Here is a 19,421-nt window from a genome sequence, read left to right on the forward strand (position 1 = left end):
TGTTTTTTGTTTTTGTCATTTTTGGCATCGCCAAAATACAATGTCGCGAGTTCACTCGTGAATTATATCCTGATATATATATCCTTATATATATATATATATATATATTCAAAAATGTAGATATGTTCTATATATTATGCACCGAGCAAAATATATAGAGTGACAAAACAGAAAACAAATGTACTGCGCTAGAATAGGCTTAATGTACAAAACTTAATGCTTATCAACAATTGGTGTTATCATACGCTGCACAAACAACTAAAATTATAAAATATCAATTGTAGTGAAGACAAGCATACACATAATTGCAGGTATAAAATATATAATTTACCTTACTTGCCAAACGAGACATATGTTGCAATCTGTATTTATGACGTTCATGCAAACTGACTTATATAGATTCAAAATATATAAAACCCTTACAACTGCTTGGAACATTCATAAACAATATAATTTCGACGCAAGATCATTGCATCTCTGAACATATTTCACTTTCACTGAATAGTCGATGAGCAAGTGCAAGTATTATAAGTGTCAGGAAGCCTAAGCGTAAGAACGTACGAAATAAATGATACAAAAGGTGCAACAGCAGATAAAAGAATAAAGAAAAATTAAAACTAATTTATAATTCTTTTGAAAGCCTATTTTCAATGCAAATAATTGCACAAGTGTAATATCATGTTTTGATACAGAGTCATACTCCCTTAACCTAGATACAAAGCATCGTGTATTTTTGAGTTAATTGATCTTTTGAATTTTGGATCATGTATCATAATCCTTCCGTCAATAATAATACCCAGTGCAAAATATTGGACATTAGTGACAGTCGCTACATAATGTAGCATCACATATATTATTACATGTTTTGTTTATTGGATTATCTGATCAATATTTTCATGACTTGAGTGGCACACTTTCCATATTTGTTTTAATACGTTACGCAGGTTTTCATGGTACCACTGATTAAAATTAAAGATGACGAAACCATCGATTGATGTATCAGTCATGGCAGCATAATCATTTTGACCTCGTTGTGGGCGAAGAATACATCTGTTTGCATTATTCCTGAATTGCAACTGGTTTCAATGATTTGAATTGCACGTTGACCTAGTATTTTGATCCTAAAGTACACTTCTCATAACGACGCTGTAACTTTCAACAAATTGTTATAGTAGGATACGTTTAGTTTGCAGGGCTGGACCTGTGGCATTCGTGAACATCAAATATTCAAAATCCATGGACACCACTTTTAACGTATGCGTTATCGTAATCAGAGGAAATATTATATGAGTATAATCAAGTAATTTATGTAATTCATAGAACTGCATTTGGTCTATGCAAATTGTAAAATTTAGTTTCAAATTTTTTAATTGACTCCAAACATCAAATATTCGTCTTATAAGTATAAATACATGGGACGGAATAGAGGTTTTCGTATGATTACACCATATATATATATATATATATATATATATATATATATATATATATATATATATATATATATATATATATATATATATATATATATATATATATATATATATATATATATATATAATACTTTCACCCATGCCCCCATTTGATAGATTGACCTTTAATTTTATCCACGTCTTTCTGCTCAGATGTATTTAGATAATAGCATAATTTATTCTTGAAACTGCACATAACGATATTCTTGTACTAAACCGTTCTAAAGCATAGATCATTATGCACACGTCCGAGCCAATGATATTGCATGTGTATCCATATCATCGACAATTCGAAGAAAGAGTACAGGGCATCGTATACAATATCTGTCAAGAAATTATGTCAAATGATCCTAAGGTTTGACCACCAGTCTCATTTCCTAAAAGAGACCGGATTTTCTGCTTGACAGATCTAAGACGAGTTGTTACAGTCGTATTTGGCTTTAATCATGTGAGCTTAATGACATGAACTAAACATGTTCAATACGTAAAATCACGGTTTTGAAAAAATCAACAACTGATTTATTTCCCTAAAATACAAAGTCAAAATTAAAATCATGACGTTCAGATGTATATAGTGTTCCAAACGGGTTACATTGGTGTTCTAAATAAAGTCCAGTCTTGAATATGCTGATGAGCCATTATTCTCACATATGATCATGTGTCAAGAGTCGCAATGTATGACAATTATATGATCAAGAACGTCTTTACATTAATTAGCAATAATCTCAATAGAGTTAAGCTATGCTCAATTCTATAAGCACTTTGTAATTTCAATGAATGATTGAAATAAATCATCTCAAAAAAGCATTAAGTATAACTATAAGACTGACTCCACTAAAAATGTTTACGATAGGACTATTTACGTCTGTTTTGCACTATCTTTATATAAAAAAACTAATACATAATAACATAACCAGGATGGGGGTCAAAATTAATTTCACAACATTCTAAGGTACAAAATGACTCTTGCAAAAGACATCTGCGAAAAAATAAAACAACAATTTAGATATACATAACAATAGATCGTACAATAAACGAGAACAACGGCACTAAAACCAACATTATATTTTATTAAGCACGCAGACAACTTGCCGGGCAATCAGCTGCTGTAGCAAAGGATCAAACCACTAATTCATTTCCTGGATACATCAGTATTAAGGATTCCCTGAAAGAAAGACTTTCTCATGTACTTGATAACCTAGTGTGATGCCGATTTAAGCTACCCTAATTAAGAGCTTCTCATCCGGTTCATGCTGAAAATGAATCAAATCTTTCATAATCCGGCAAACATAATCTATGTTGAAGTACGGATTAAAGTGGCTTGATTTGTTTTGTCTTTCAATTTTATAGTATAGTTAATGAAAGGACCTCGAAGTAAAGTATCACATATTTTCCCACATTGATACTGGTACCTTTAATTCATAATTAATTCTCTTAATGTGTACATATAGATAGCGTGATGATTATTCAGTGGAACTGTGGATGATTTGATGAAAAAGCGCAAGTGCGACATTAATGGAAATAAAATAGGTTTTTCTTCCTAACGAAACTAATACTATAGCACGATTAAAATTATCAACAATATCTGAAATTATATTTTGCAAAAGGATCAAAGCCTTGAAGATTTGAAACCTACGCAAGACAAATGAGCATCAGCTAGAAGACAAAAGGATATAAAATCCTCACTATTGTTGTATTCAACAATCGATGTAAAACTTCTAACAATTATAAATGGCGTCGATGTAGAATTCATTTTCAATAATGAAAAGGTAGCTAGCTCTCAGAGCAGCTATAAACATTTACATTAAGTAACACTGCAATAACAATTGTGTTGAACACGATTCATATATCCAGAACATACTATATTCATATATATATATATATATATATATATATATATATATATATATATATATATATATATATATATATGCAGTACAATGACGACGAACAGTGCGAAACTAGTATCTAGCTAACCGGAGCACTTTCGAATCTTTTATGAATCTTTTTCAAAGGCAAATACAAAACAAAGACAAGACAAACAAATAAAACAGAAAAACGCTCATGTTTGCGAACCTTTACATGGCTGTTTCTACGGGACTTCAACCTTTTAACTTTTTTATTTTTCAATTAGTTTATTTCAGCTTGATGCTGTTACTAGAAAATATTTGTATTGACCTAGAAATTGATGCATTTATCTTAATCAATCCCTGACACACGTGATCAATTGCTGGCTCAAGTGCACTATATATATATATATATATATATATATATATATATATATATATATATATATATATATATATATATATATATATATATATATTTCATTTATTGCTTTAAATGTTTTTGCTGAAGTTGAAGAAAATTGGAACAGAAGAACAATGAATAGAAATGAAAATATTTAATAAGTAAATATGTATCTAGCCATTCAACACACCAACGGAAAGATGAAAGCAGACATGTCAAGTCGGTTTAAATAAGGCTAACATTAATACGAATAAGGCATGAATGGTTAAATGTTGCTACATTTGTTAAATTAATACTGATGACGAAATATCAGCAATTTTGACTCGTCTAAAGATTTGGCCTGTAGAGGGATCCTTTTGTCATTCCGATTGCATTTACACTAAAATGTAGAAATAATTTGCCACATAAAAACGTAAATTATATGTTTGTATCGACAAATGTTATAACAACTTTCTAAAAAGTAACGAAGCAAATATCATAGTTATCGACGAAGAGGGCAGTCAATAAGTTATATAAGTTGTATATCCAGGACAATGCTTCTTTACATGTTTTCCACAGTTTCTAATCTCCCATTCTTATCCAAAATCTTAGAAAAGGTTGTTCTATCCCAGCTTGTATCTCATCTTAATTCAAACAGTCATTTTAGCACTGTACAATCTGCATATCGCCCTTGCCACAGTACTGACACTACTCTTCTCAAAGTAGTTAATGACATTCTCTCTGCGTTGGATAGCGGAAAGATTACAGTCTTCACCCTCCTTGATTTGTCTGCAGCATTTGACACAATAGACCATGATATATTACTTCACCGTCTCCAGCACGCATTTGGCATTCTTGATACAGCCTTACTGTGGTTCAAGTCCTAGTTGGTCAACAGGACACAAATTGTATCTGCAAATGGAATACACTCCAGTCCAGTTGATCTATGTTGTGGTGTTCCACAGGGGTCTGTTCTTGGACTTGTTCTCTTCATTCTGTACACTCAGTCGCTCTCAAGTGTCATACATCATCATGCAGTGTCTCACCAATTGTATGCTTATGACACCCAAATATACAAATCTAGCCACCCAGCTGAAGTTGATGCTACCATCCAAGGTGTAGAGAGGTACATTTCTGATGTGAAATCATGGATGATTGATTGATTGATTGATTGATTCATTTTTAACGGCGCATCGGCACTGTTAGGCTATTTAGCGCCAAACAAAGTGTTATTTCTATAATCTTTTAAAAATTATAAAAGGTCCTATATCGACCAGCGATATAAAAGAACAAATGGTTGAAATTAAAAAACGGTAAGATGATAACGGTGCAAAATAAAGGTTACCGCTCAACGGGAGATGTAAAAATGATCAATAGGTATTAAAATGGGACGGTAAATATATTGCATAAAACTGCACAAGGTGATAGCATAAAAGTCAGAGTTTAGAGTAAATATTTACGGCTCTCAAGAACTCTATAATACGAGTGATGTTTATATTATCAAAAAGTTCTTTCATGTCATGCACAATGTAATAACGATCGCGCGTTGGTTGTAGGTCAAAGCACTCTATCATAAAGTGCTTGACAGTGAATGGTTCATTGCAAGAAACGCACTCTGGTGGGTCGTCACCTTTTAGTATGTGGGTGTGGGTGATAAAAGTATGACCAATTCGGATTCTTGCAATGACTACCTCCTCCCTACGAATGGTTCTGTAGGAAGGAGTCCATTCTCCTAGAGTCGGTTTGATTGCGTGAAGTTTGTTATTTACAGCATCATTCCATGATGCCTGCCACTTCTGACGTAAGAACTTTCTGATACAAGGTTTAAAATCAGTATATGGTATTTTAAAATCAGTTGGTTCTTGAGAAAGGGCCATTTTAGCAGCGCGATCTGCTTTTTCGTTACCTTTAATACCAATGTGGCTAGGTAACCAACAGTATATTATATTGTGGGAGACACTCAGCTCGGTATTTTTTACGAGTATGTTTTTCAATAATGGGTTCCCCAGTTTTCTATTGTGTAGTGACTGGAGTACTGATAGCGAGTCGGAGAAGATGATACAGTTTAAAATACGGTTCTTTTCTATATGTTGCAGAGCAAGGTCTATTGCTCTGATTTCGGCTGTAAAAATTGATGCTCCATTTGGTAAGCGAACTTGCGTTGTGTGATTTCCACAAACAAAGGCTGCAGCAGCCTTTTCCTCATCCTTTGATCCATCAGTGTAAATTCTGGTGTAGTTTTTAAATTCGGTGAGGAGTTCGTGGTAAGAGTTGTGGAAGATAGAAGGGTTTGTTTCGGATTTTTTTCCATCGTGTAGCGTAAAACGTACTTTTGGTTGTTTAATTAGCCAGGGTGGTGTTTCAGAGATCGATGTTTTCTGAATTTTAGAAAGATCTAAATTTGTAGTGTCAAGGCTGGATGATATTCTAATGCCAAAGGAAGGTATGGCGTTTGGTTTATTTTCGTATAAAGTTTTGTATTTGGGTTGAGAAACAGCCGAAAAAGCAGGATTCAGAGGGTTTGATTTTAATTTCAGAGCATACTGTGCGGAAAGCATTTCTCTACGATGCGATAACGGTGGTTCATTCGCCTCAGCTAGAAGGCTTTCACACGGGGATGTTTTAAATGCTCCCAGAGCCAGTCTTATTCCCTGATGATGAATTGGATCAAGCATTTTAAGATACGTTTTTCTGGCTGAACCATACACAACGCAACCATAGTCCACTTTGGAGCGAATAAACGTTCTGTATAAATTTAGGATGACTTTTCTATCAGCACCCCAGTCAGTGTGCGCTACTACTTTAAGTAGGTTAAGTGCTTTTAAGCATTTAGCTTTTAAGTTCTTTAGGTGTGGAATAAAGGTCAGTTTTCTGTCAAAGATTATACCTAAAAATTTGGTTTCCTCAACAACTGGAATAGGTGTTCCATCCAGCGTGAGGTTCGGTTCATCGTGATGTTTTCGTAGTTGACAGAAATGCATGCATACCGTTTTTGACTTCGAGAATTTGAAACCGTTTGCACTGGCCCAATTTTGAATTTTGTTTATATTTTGCTGCAGTTGTCTTTCAATTGTATGCATGTGCTTTGACCGATAACATATTAGAAAATCATCAACGTATAACGAGCAATCCACACCAGGAGTCAAACACTTGGTGATGCTATTAATTTTGATGTTAAAGAGCGTCACAGATAAAATACTGCCCTGGGGCACACCCATCTCTTGCTCGTGCAGATCTGAGAGGGTAGAGCCCACTCGTACTTTGAATTCTCTGTCGGAGAGAAAGCTGGATATGAAAGAGGGCAGACGGCCTTTTAGACCTAGATCGTTCAGGTCATTTAGTATCCCGTACTTCCATGTTGTGTCATAGGCCTTTTCTAAATCAAAGAAAACCGCTACTAAATGTTCTTTCTTAATAAATGCATCGCGAATGAATGTTTCTAGTCTAACCAGATGATCATTGGTGCTCCGGCCATATCGAAAGCCACTTTGGAAAGGAGATATTAAATTGTTAGTTTCCAAATACCAGACAAGCCGAGAATTGATCATTCGTTCCATTGTTTTGCACACACAGCTTGTGAGTGCAATTGGTCGATAGCTGTTGGGGTCTTCGTTATCTTTACCGGGTTTGGGGACTGGTATTACAGTTGCTTCTTTCCAGATTTTTGGCACATTACCAGTAATCCATAAATCATTGAAGAGTTTCAAAAGAGATGTTAATGATGGTTCTGGAAGGTGTTTCAGAAACTGGTAATGTATCTCGTCAGGCCCAGCGGATGTATCATGGGCCTTATCTAAAGCCTACATAAGCTCCGATAGTGAGAACAATTGATTATAACTTTCCGAGTTGTTGGATGTGAATTTTAAACGTGACTTTTCTTTTTGAGTTTTAAGTTTTCGGAAGGCTTCTGAATAATTAGATGATGAGGAATTTTTCGAGAAACTGTCAGCAAGAATATTTGCAATGTCACGTTTTGAACTAAAGTTGTTATTGTTCAGTGTCAGATGTCGGAGAGGGTTTTGCTTTCTCTTTCCGTTTATTTTGCGTATAGTGTCCCAAACTTTTTTAACAGAGGAACGAGAGTTTAAAGAAGAAACATACTTCTTCCATGATGCTCTTTTACTTTCTTTGATTATGCGGCGAGCTTTGGCCCGGGCAATACGATATATATTTAAGTTTTCGGGCGTCGGTTGATTATTAAATTTCCTTAATGCTTCTCGGCGTAGTTTAATGGCTTCCTTACATTCCTTAGTGACCCAAGGTTTTTGGGTTCTTTTACAATATGGCGAGGACTTGGGAATGGATTCTTCTGCAATCTCTATTAAAATAGATGTAAAATGCTGAATGGTGTCGTCAACATTGAAAACTGTATCCTCATTCAGCCTAGTTTTACAGAGTGTTTCAAACTTGGCCCAGTCGGCCTTCTTTAAATTCCATTGTGGAATTACTTCATCGACTGTAGAGTTAAGATTTACAAGAAAGATTGGGAAGTGATCGCTGCTATGAAGGTCATCAGCGACCTTCCATTCATAGTCCAAAAGCAGAGAAGGAGAACAAATTGTCAAATCGATGCTTGTGTATGTACCCGTGCCTGGGTGTAAATATGTAGGTGTTTTGGTATTATATAGACACAGATCGTGTCTAGAAATAAAGTCTTCAACTTTGTGACCTCTGTCACTTATATGATTCGATCCCCATAAAATGTTATGGGCATTAAAATCCCCGAGTAAAACAAAGGGTGCGGGAAGCTGTTGAACAAGATTGTCGAGTTCGTTTGGTACTAGGTTAGTGTTTGGTGGTAAATAAATAGAGCAAAATGTAATCACTCTATGTAGAGTGACGCTTACAGCAATGGCTTGTAAATTGGTGTTTAAATGAATGAAGCTATGAGGAGCTCTGTTGTTCACAATAACAGAAACTCCTCCTGATGCCCTATCAACATTATGAGAGTAGTTGTTAAACAGGGAGTAGTTTTTAAGTGTGATGTTATCTGTATCTTTCAAAAATGTTTCCTGAAGACATAGTACTGCAGGATCACGTTCGTTTAAGAGCAAAAGAATATCATTGTAGTTGGCTTTAAGTCCTCTACAGTTCCATTGTATGATGGTGTTCTTCATTACAAGTTAATATTGAAGATTCTGGAGCTAGATTAGTCCTTTCGCGGAGGCAATGTCTTTGGTTATTTATCTGGAGGAAGTACGGGGGTGAATTTTTTGTTGTTAGGTCTGGAGCCACCTTGAGGACATGGAGCAGATTCTTCTGCATCCATATCCTCAAAGTCTCCAAACCTATTGTGCAGTTTTATTGGGTCATCAGACCCTTTTTGCTGCCTATTTCCTGTCGACTTTTTCTTACTCTTTGGTGATTTTGATGGTGGAGGATTGTTGAACGTTGTTTGCGTCGATGTTGAGTTTTTTGGGGGTTTGTAATGCGATATGTTCGAGACGGAAGGGGATTCAGGTGGGTCTGTTTGGGTTTGGGCGTCTTTCGTTGCTTTTTGATTGCTTTTTACTATGGTTGAGAAGGATGGGCCGGGGAGTGATGTTCTATTTTATACAAGCTTCCTGGCCTCTGGATACGGGATGTTGGATGTGTATTTGATCCTTTGGATTTCCTTCTCCTGTTTCCATATATCGCAATCTTTTGAATTTGCATGGTGTTCCTTGCCGCAGTTGACGCAATGCGGAGTGGCTTTGCACTCGAATTCCCGATGAGAAGGGTCTCCACATCGTCCACATACTTGGTTTCTGGAACAGCGGTATTCATGATGACCGTATTTTTGACATTTGTAGCATCGGAGGGGATTTGGTATGTATACCTCAACCCTAACTTGTAAGAACCCAACTTTGACAACTTTAGGTACCGTTGGTCTGTTGAAGGTGAGTATAATGGTGTTGGTGTCTTGCAGATCGTTGTTTCGTTTGATACGAATCCTACGAACTGCAGTGACACCTTCACTTTTCATCCCCTCTACGATGTCTTTGTCGCTGACTCCAGCCAAGTCACGGCAACGAATGACGCCTTTTGATGTATTTAGAGATGTGTGTGCGAAACAAGTCACTGGGATGTCATGAAATGCTTGAATTTTTTGAATGTTCTCTGTGTGTGCTTTACGTTCGCACTCCACAAGCAGTCCACCTGATTTAATCTTTTTAACGCTTTTTGGTTTGCCGACTAATCCAAGTATAGTCTTTTCGATTATAAATGGCGATAGTGCGGCTAGGGGTTTGGTTTCATCTTTTGATTTGATGACCATGAAGCGAGGAAACGATTCCACACTACATGGTTCATCATCTGAGTCAGTTCCCGTTTTGGTACGCTTATTTTGATTTTTTTGATTTTCCATTTTGGCTTGAATAAAAATTCAGCACCCGTGCTCCCCACCCACCAAGGAGCCCAACAAGGGGACACTTTTCAAGTGTCAGGGATACACAGATGCCATACTCAGTTGATAAAATTACCTTTGATTGACCCTGAAGTCGCCAGTTTCTAAGGTCGGTAAAATTACCCCCCGATTGACCCGTTAAGCCACCGCCTTCTAGGAAGTCTTCTAAGACTTGGAAAAGGGAAAGATAAAGTAAAAGAGTTTAGGGGCAACGGTGGTATCAAGAGAGATACAAGGAGACAGATAAAGAAGGTGAGAGAGTAAATAAAGACCTCCTAGGGCTCGGCGTCACCAGCCGAGTTGTCGGAACCGGGCCCATCCCGACCACCCGTCTAAGAGAAGTAGAGGCCAAAGTAGTGTGTTGCAGGGAAAGCCTCTGCTCAACTACCAGGATCCTTTCCTCCTCCGACACGGGACGCAACCCACGGCAAACAGGTTGCCTCTACTTAGTCGCCTTTTACGACACGTAGCGAGGCACGTCGGGCCAATTCTACAACCCCGGACCCGCAGGGGGAGAAATCATGGATGACATGTAACAAGCAGCAGATGAATGATGATAAAACTGAGGCCATTCTGATCACAACACAAAGACTTTCTCATTCACATCCTTTACCTCAAAAAATAAATATCAGCAACACCAACATTAAATTCACACAATCAGTACAAAACCTAGGTGTTACTCTTGACAGTACTCTCACATTGCACCAACATGTCATGAACATATGCAAGGCTGCATATCTTGAGCTGAGACGTATCAGCTCAATTCGCAAATATCTTTCAGTTGATGCCACTAAAAGACTTGTGTGTTCATTAGTACTTTCAAGACTGGACTATTGTAACTCAATTATGTCTGGTTCATCTCAATATCTACTCCAGAAACTTCAAAAAAGTTCAAAACACAGCTGCTCGAATCATACTTACCACGATCAGAGCACACCTCCCCGCTGCTCTGTACCATACACTGGCTATCCATTCGATCCAGAACCAAACACAAAATGTGTTCTCTGTGCTACGTTTCACTGTCGGACTCTAGTCCAACATACCTATCCGACCTCACTCATGTGTATACACCAGCAAGATACATACGCTCCACTTCTGACAATCATATGCTCATTATTCCCACTATGAAAACAAATTCATATGGACAAAGTTATTTTGCATACCAGGGCCCAGCAACGTGGAATGAATTGCCTATTGAACTTAGACACAAAGACACAGTGATTACATTCAAGAGGGCACTCAAAGCTTACTTATTTCGACTGCAAGAACAAACTTAAAGACCTAATAATGTTTCCTACCTTACATATTCCAGCATGTTTTTTCAATGTTTCCTAATTTCATGCTGTTTGTTTTTGTAATCATATCATTATATGTTTTTATCTTATAGGTGTTGTGTAATGTTGTAAAGCGATTAGAGCTTCTAAAGACTAGGCGCTATACAAAGTCCGCATTATTATTATTATTATTACTATTATTATTATTATTATTATTATTATTATTATTATTATTATTATTATTATTATTATTATTATTATTATATTGTCAAGAAAACATCGTCCTAAGAGTGAATAAAATACTGACCTTTTGTATAACAGGGAACTCTCAGATCAAGTAAAAGAAAGGAAATGTTTTGTTCTGATTCCCGGATGCCTACACCATCTAGCCTAACAATCATCCTGTCTCTGTTTTAAACAACGCACGTCTTCATCTGGTAAGCCTTTTTAAATCTGAGTTGGACTTTGTGTAATCTTTAGAGGGATTTAGCATTTCCATGGAGATGTTTGCAAAATTATTCCACTCATAGTTTTTCAGAAAGTTGCCAAAGTAGTACTGTAACATTTTTACATATTCCTAAAAATAATTTAAAGCAAAATGGATGATCAAAGGGATGTAATGATATTAAATAACACAAAATGTCAGGATAGTAAAAAGAAACATTGAAAGCATAATGCGCACTCAATGTTTTTAACGCGGAAAACTTTCGTTCAAATCAAATAGCTACCTTCCGATGGCTAGCACCTTTTATTGATAGATTGTGTTTAAGACTCCCGTTTGAAACATACACCATCATACCGCTATGTTAAGTAGAAAACTGTAACATGCTACAAAGCATAACATTACTTTTACATGAGAAATCAGTATTTATATCCACCAAGTCAAATCAACGACCCGGAGGTGAATATTCTAAAATATTGTTATAATGTGGTGATCAATACGATGACTTTCGTTAAGAAGCACAGTGTACACACGAAATATTAGAGCCATCCTGGAAATCGTAAGTACTTTGAGCATATTTACAGCGTTAAGGATCGCAACTGGGACAGACAGTATTATCATACAGGTTAGATAATTTTTAACCAGTATAATAATGATATTTATTGCATTAATAGCAATTCTGGATTATCAAACATTCTTCTGCAGATTCCAAGGATAACAATTTCCGTTCTGTATCATACATATATATATATATATATATATATATATATATATATATATATATATATATATAGAGAGAGAGAGAGAGAGAGAGAGAGAGAGAGAGAGAGAGAGAGAGAGAGAGAGAGAGAGAGAGAGAGTGAGAGAGAGAGAGAGAGAGAGAGAGAGAGAGAGAGGGAGGGAGGTAGAGAGAGAGAGTGAGAAAGAGAGTGGGTAGAGGTAGGGATAGGGAGTGATATTTACCAATAAGTTCTAAGTATCCAGCCAATTCCATTATATTGTTATGCGGCTCCTGATATTCACTTTCTTTAGCATCTGCCCTTTGGAGACTATTGTTATAAGCTGGGACAATCGTCATTCCGGGTGTAGGGCTAATATCAATCAAATCGAATAAAAAAAAAACCATTCTAAATTGAGCTTACTTTCTTAGTCATACTTTATATACTTTTATAATCCATCTAAAAATAAGATTTCAAACATTAAAATATAAATGTAAAATAGTAAACTTTAACAATTCATGTATATAAATGATTTTTGAAGGAGCACTAAACAAATTCTGACAGCGGCCTGTGTAAAGGCAAAGTGTTACATAAATGGTGTGAAATATAATTGTTGTCAATGCATTGCATATAAACAATGTCATGATGTCGTCGGTTTTATGGAACAATACAATATTTTAATCACTAATTAATCAATCCTTTGTATATGTTGCCATTGGTTCTCTTGTGCAGTACTAGAAGTAAGTGTACCTTGTTGAATACCATGCATAAATGTCATAGGTTCATTCGTTTCACAATTTGTTTCTACTCTACGTCATGATAAGATGGCTTATAACACATCAATGTTTTATTTCCTGTCACATTGATTGTTTAGTATCACCACAGTTTGTTACTTGTACAACTAAATATCAGCATAATTAATTAATCATACCAAGTGAGTCTTTCCTCTTTCGGCCCTGGTCCTGCAACATATTTAAGAATACAATGATTGATACCTCAATGATGCCTTGTGGCTTATTGATTGTAGCTAAGACATCAACTTTATAGAAGACAGACGGCTATTTACACATACTTAAGGTTTTCAAAATTTAGTTTAGTTTAGTGAAGTTAGTGAAGTTAAAATTGTATTGTCTACAAAAGCTGGTGCTTTATTAAGTTGAACACATTATATATAATGATATGGACGTGCGCTTTTGGTCGTAGAACGTGTTTAAAATGAATAAAGAGATGATATTTCATGTTTCTCTGAGAAAGCTGATAAATCATCAATTGCTGTGTTTACCGCCGATCTGTTTACGGTTGCGTATTGAGCAAGTACAATTGTTCCAAAGTAGCATGTTCTTGCCATTTAATTCTAAATGTACACTTCACTATTTGTCAATTCGAATAGATATATAAGTCAATATTATCATTGCTACATGTAGCTTCTCCGACGTTAATAATCCATACATGTGTTATATAGCGGCATCACTATCGCCTGAATTAAGTGACATAGCATTGACTATTGATCGATGCATCCCAAGAGAATTGAACTATTATCTGTTCGATATCTGTTTAGATATATTGAGTTTGGTACCTGAAGCAAATAACAAAAGCCTATTGGATAACATTATGTATGTGCCTCGCTTTTCTAAGAAGTTACCCTCTTTGCAATTAGCTCCTTCCCCAAAGATTTAAGTTTGATAACTGATGTGCTGATGAATTAACTGATCTATGTCTTATAGCAGTATTGGAAACCATCTATCGTCCGTTTTATAACTAAAGATATTGCACACGTATGAGGCAAAGAAACGATGGCTAGTCAACAGTAAACACCAAAATGTACTAATATAATATAACTCACCACCTACCAAGAATATTTCATAGACAACCTACTTGCAACGTCCAGGACAAAACACAATCACACTATCACAATGAAGCTTTTTTATTGTTTTCACAAACGTTCCCAGACGACCGATCCTTACCCTCATTCAAATTTGGTTGTAAACCAAATTCTCATAAATATAAAGTCAACGCCATATTAGATCATATTCCCCTTAGGGAATAATAACAGTTACTATACGGTCTCCCAACTACTGAGACCTGCCCTCGTGATTTCTATTTTTACATACAAACCTAATAAGATAAGTTTCACTCAAAATACCGTGAGCTACTCTAATAGGTTTATGAAAGAAGCACATGTTTGATTTTCTTTTGGTGGGAATATTTATGACAAGCAACAGTGATAAAAAGAATCAGCATTTATTCCCAACATACGCAGAAACGTAAGGTTTGTTACTGTGTTCAACGGGTCTATTCCAACCGTTATTTTGACGTCCAGTTTCATGAACTAATTCAACTGTGATTAAATGCCATCTATTTAAAATGAGATATTTTGGAAACAGATCCTGTGTAGTAATCCATTCTTGATTAAACTCCATCTAATCATACTCTCTCCAGGTTTTACAGTCACGCAACATAACTCCTCAAGTTCTAACTCATTGAATGTATCATATAAAGATGAGAAATAGCAAATCCTATAAAAACTTCTTGTATACATCGATCTGACTTAAAACGTCACAAAATTGTAGTCCAGCTTTATTACTTGATTTATCTCGGTAGCAAAGTTATATCATTTTTAGAGATAGAAGATGATTCTAAATCAAATGATTGGCATTTGGTATTTCATAATTTTCTAATATAGGAATCACTGTACATTTTACAGATACAATCCTAAAATAATCCACGACAAAAGCATGCATACATATGCATGTATTTACTCAACATTGATTGTAAAAGTTTAAAATAGTTTACAACGGACTTAACGTACATACGTTAAGACAATTTTAACATGCAAGCAAATAAAACAACAATGAATACAAAATACATTTTGCTAGCAATGGCTGTTTTCTTATAATATGGTTTTGCTAAACAAGTGAGCATATAAAAATTAGAAGATGACATGCACCTGTATTTTATAAATATTAGCAAGGAGCTATAAACAGAAAAGATAATGATGTAAGAAACGAAGAATGACGTAACTACATGCATAGTGAATATTAGGAGAGGGTAAGTATTGATTATACTTACTCATCCCGACATGCAAATCTCTCTAGTATAAGGGTTGAATAGAACTTTGACAACGACGATTTTAGAAACATTTTACTCCAACAAAAAAAAAAAAACAACAAGAAAATGAATGAAAGCATTGGCTAACCTCATCGATGAATATAAATATAATTATGATAATTTAATTGATTTGACTCTAGTTAAAGCACAACAGCGCAAAACGTACACATATTGAACACTCAAATATAAATTTAATGAAAGAAGGAGGGTCTCAAAATATATTTCTATATTTGCAAAAGGCTCACTTTCTAAATCTATGGATGACATCATTAAAACAGAGAAGGTAAATTTAGGTGACCCTCCTAAAAATGAATTGGAAAACGTAAAGGGAAAGTAGATATGTTACGAGCCCGAACTGTCTATTTTAAAGACGATGAGATGAACGCTGCGATAATCTTGAAAAAAAAATGATCAACATGAACATTTTCGAACATTATAAACAACTAAAGATCTATCGCAATGATTAGCTTTTTCAAAATAAACCCGTTCACAAAGAATATGAGCTTCTCTCATACAGTAGAACAGGCTGAATGTAGTGATTATATTGAATATGGCCAAAAATGCAGCATACTGAAAACATGGACCTAAAATGCCGATAAAATGATGATGACGATAAAAATATATTAACTGCAATAAAATATATCATATTTGTGAAATTGATAACCATTGGCTATATTTTAAAAACATTGAAAGAAATCATGATCATTTAACCGGGAAATACAGACGTTATTTGAACAAATTGTGCAATGTGCATTTCATTGTATAAACTACTCTTTTGTCCGCATGATTTGTACGGTAGATTATTATAGCAGGACTCTGTAGGATACTAACATTTAATTATCAATACCTTACTGAACAACATTAAGAAATCAAAGAGCTATGATATTAGCAAGTAAAAATAATTAATTAGAGCATATGTTTTGAGAAATCGTACAAAACATGAGACAAATTTTGAAGATAAAATTGCTAAACAGTTGAAAGTATACTTTCAAAAGTGTTTCCAGAATTTGTGAGCAAATCGTTCACCACTTCGTCGTCGCATTCTAATTTGTATCTCTCCACATTTGCAATATACATCCACTTGTTTTATCAATTATTATTATTGTTATTAGTAGTACGTTTAAAAGTATTTTGTGGTTATATATTACTTAGCCTGAAGAGGAGATTTAGGCATGGGCAACATACCCAGATCTCCATCACTAGGATGACGATTTCTTTCATTTGTGGTTCTATCAAACATTAATTTCGTTTTCCTTGAGTGGAGTGAAGATTAAGTGCGTGCTTTTTCACAAGCCTTATAGTTGAAATCAGATTCATAGTCACGAAAATTAATTCTGGAGTCTTCCCTTTTAAAATTTTCAGTCCTCAATGGACAGTATGTCCGAGAACTAGCTCAAAATACCTAAATCATAAAGATTCCAGCATTGATTGGATAACAGCACGCAATATTAAATGAACACCTTCGTCCCATTCTTTACCCGTATCAAAGCAATATGACCGAATCATATTTTGTAAAGTTTGGTGAAATTTTTTTAAAGTCACTTGGTTTTCAGAGTGAGAAGCAGAAGACTTGAATTGCTGGAAGCCTACTGCATGCATAACTTGCTGGAAAATTCCAGATATAAAACTGTACCCTTTATCAGACTGGACAGATTTAGGAAGAACATCAAGTGTAAAATACTTTCTCAAAGCTTTTCCGATGGTTTTAGATATAATATTTCTCAAAGTAATCACCTCTGAAAATCTGGGTGCAGGCCTTATGGTAAACAAGTATTGCTTGCCTGGCTTGGTCTTAGGTAAGTACCTATAGTCTGCCACTATTCTGCTATATGCTAAAATGGATTGCGGTTGAATCTTAGGTATCTTGTGATTGAGTTTTCCTATTATTTGAGAAGTGTGAGATCTAAAATATTTATAAACATCCCTTTTCATTTTAAGCCAATAAATATGACTAAACATCTTGTGATAAGAAGTACTGAATCTTAAGTGACCAGCCAAGCCAATCACATGGGTTACACTAAGACGTTTCTGTCGTTATGACCCCTAAGCGACAATTTGATAGCTCAATTACCACTCATCACCAGCGGGTACCTCAGTTGGTCTCCATTTTCTCGTAGGGACCCTATAAATTATTTTGCAATTTCAGTTAATAATTTAATTAAATAATACCACTCAAATTACATGAAAACATAAATGTGATTATACAAGACTGATGATAAAATATTAATGAACAATTGATTACATGGTCTTCTCGACGTACAGGCTGTAACATGATCTATGACATAACAAAATACCCAAGATGTATATCATTTAGAACAGGAATTTGAATTGATTTATTTCTGATTCATTTCAACTGCTTGCTTCAAGTTTAGCAAACAACATAACATAAATTAAATGATAGACTTTTCAAGTGAAACACCAGTGTCCTCACCTCAGAAACAAGTAAACATGTTGATTACTAATAGTCATCATCTTAATGAATAATCTGCAATGATAGACAAAGTTTGGCTATGCAGTTTCTTATTTACAAATGTCCCTTACAATCGAGAATCATGGACGAAAACTTAAGTGCACCATACAGATATGTCTAAAACACGTGCAAATATATTATCCAAATCCACTTAACTTAATGTCATCAAACGTCTAGGAACCGTTGCATATACTAGCCAATGATGTGGTAGCAAACATTTATCTTGTATATAAACTAGGCGGAAACATATTTCAATATTTTCAAACTGCTATGTCAGATCAAGTCAAATTTTATAGATTAAAGAAAACTCTCTCTCTTTTACTTTGTGTACTATAATTGTATTTTAGGGGATGGGGTTTAGTTTATCTTTCGAACCAGATGTATTGTTTTCTTTTATTTCAAGATAATTTTGTTTGAACTAATATTATGGATATAATGATTTCATTTTATCTCACAATCATAGCAAAGACATTGCCTTGAGCTATTTGGTATTTGTTTTTTAATTTGAATGCACTGCTCTCAATAAATATCACAATCACACATGTGAAATGATAAGTAATTATCCAGTCACTAAGCTTAATGATACACGGTGAAACGTCTATAAAGTTTGTTAACCTTACAAATTGCAATCAATATTTAGCTTTAGTTACGTGAAAGCTGAGTAAGGGATCTCATGTCCGCTTTAGAAATGAAATACTTGGCATTTAAACATATGTTTCACAATTCCTTACGATAATGAATTTTGTTTTTGCAAAGGATACATATTGAAGATGCTTACAATGTTTCCATCTAATACTGTCATTATTTTAAATGTACCTTTTCCATCTCTGTCTTTAAATATATTTGTATTCCTTGTCTGAATTATATATAACTACTATGCTACTTCACGTATTAATTTCAAAATTAACGTGTGTGACTTTCGTATTATTAAATGTTGGGCAAAAAACACCACAGGACCAAAGTGACCTACATTTCGGTATTATGGAGAATACAATCATTGCTTAGAAATTGTGTGTGGTCTTCAATTCTTCTATCCTTTCATCTATTGCCAGCAATTTTGGTGTACGCTTGATCTATCCTGCTTACCAGAGCTCGATTGATGTGACCTAAGTTTGAAGACATTAAAATTGCTTCAAAATTGCATTCAACCTTTTCGTCTGGGTTATGACACGCTTATATCAAGACATATTTCACGGAACATGCACTGTGTCTGCACATTGGGATGAACATGTAACAGGAATGTTTCCTTACTTTTCAGAAAGAATTAGTAACTGCTTTTCTGTTTAACCATGCTATAATGCTAACAGTTAGCATATTGTAAC

The 19,421-nt window shown here is 34.9% G+C and overlaps 1 protein-coding gene across 1 annotated transcript in view; it reads right to left on the bottom strand.

Annotated features, from left to right (window-relative positions):
* Positions 1–1,572: 1,572 nt before the first annotated feature.
* The window catches only part of LOC149769861 (uncharacterized), a 29,760-nt gene continuing 11,911 nt past the window's right edge, over positions 1,573–19,421 (bottom strand). The window contains exons 8-10 of the mRNA XM_089949724.1: positions 13,453–13,483; positions 12,766–12,893; positions 1,573–2,637 (exon numbers count right to left, since the gene is read on the bottom strand). Coding sequence (XP_089805850.1) covers positions 2,627–2,637; positions 12,766–12,893; positions 13,453–13,483 — 170 coding nt within the window. The 3' untranslated portion in view covers positions 1,573–2,626. The remainder of the gene's footprint in view (positions 2,638–12,765; positions 12,894–13,452; positions 13,484–19,421) is intronic.

The sequence above is a fragment of the Sinohyriopsis cumingii genome, unplaced genomic scaffold (genome assembly GCF_028554795.1).
Source record: "Sinohyriopsis cumingii isolate HCF-2022 unplaced genomic scaffold, ASM2855479v2 utg003142l, whole genome shotgun sequence".
Lineage (NCBI taxonomy): Eukaryota > Metazoa > Mollusca > Bivalvia > Unionida > Unionidae > Sinohyriopsis > Sinohyriopsis cumingii.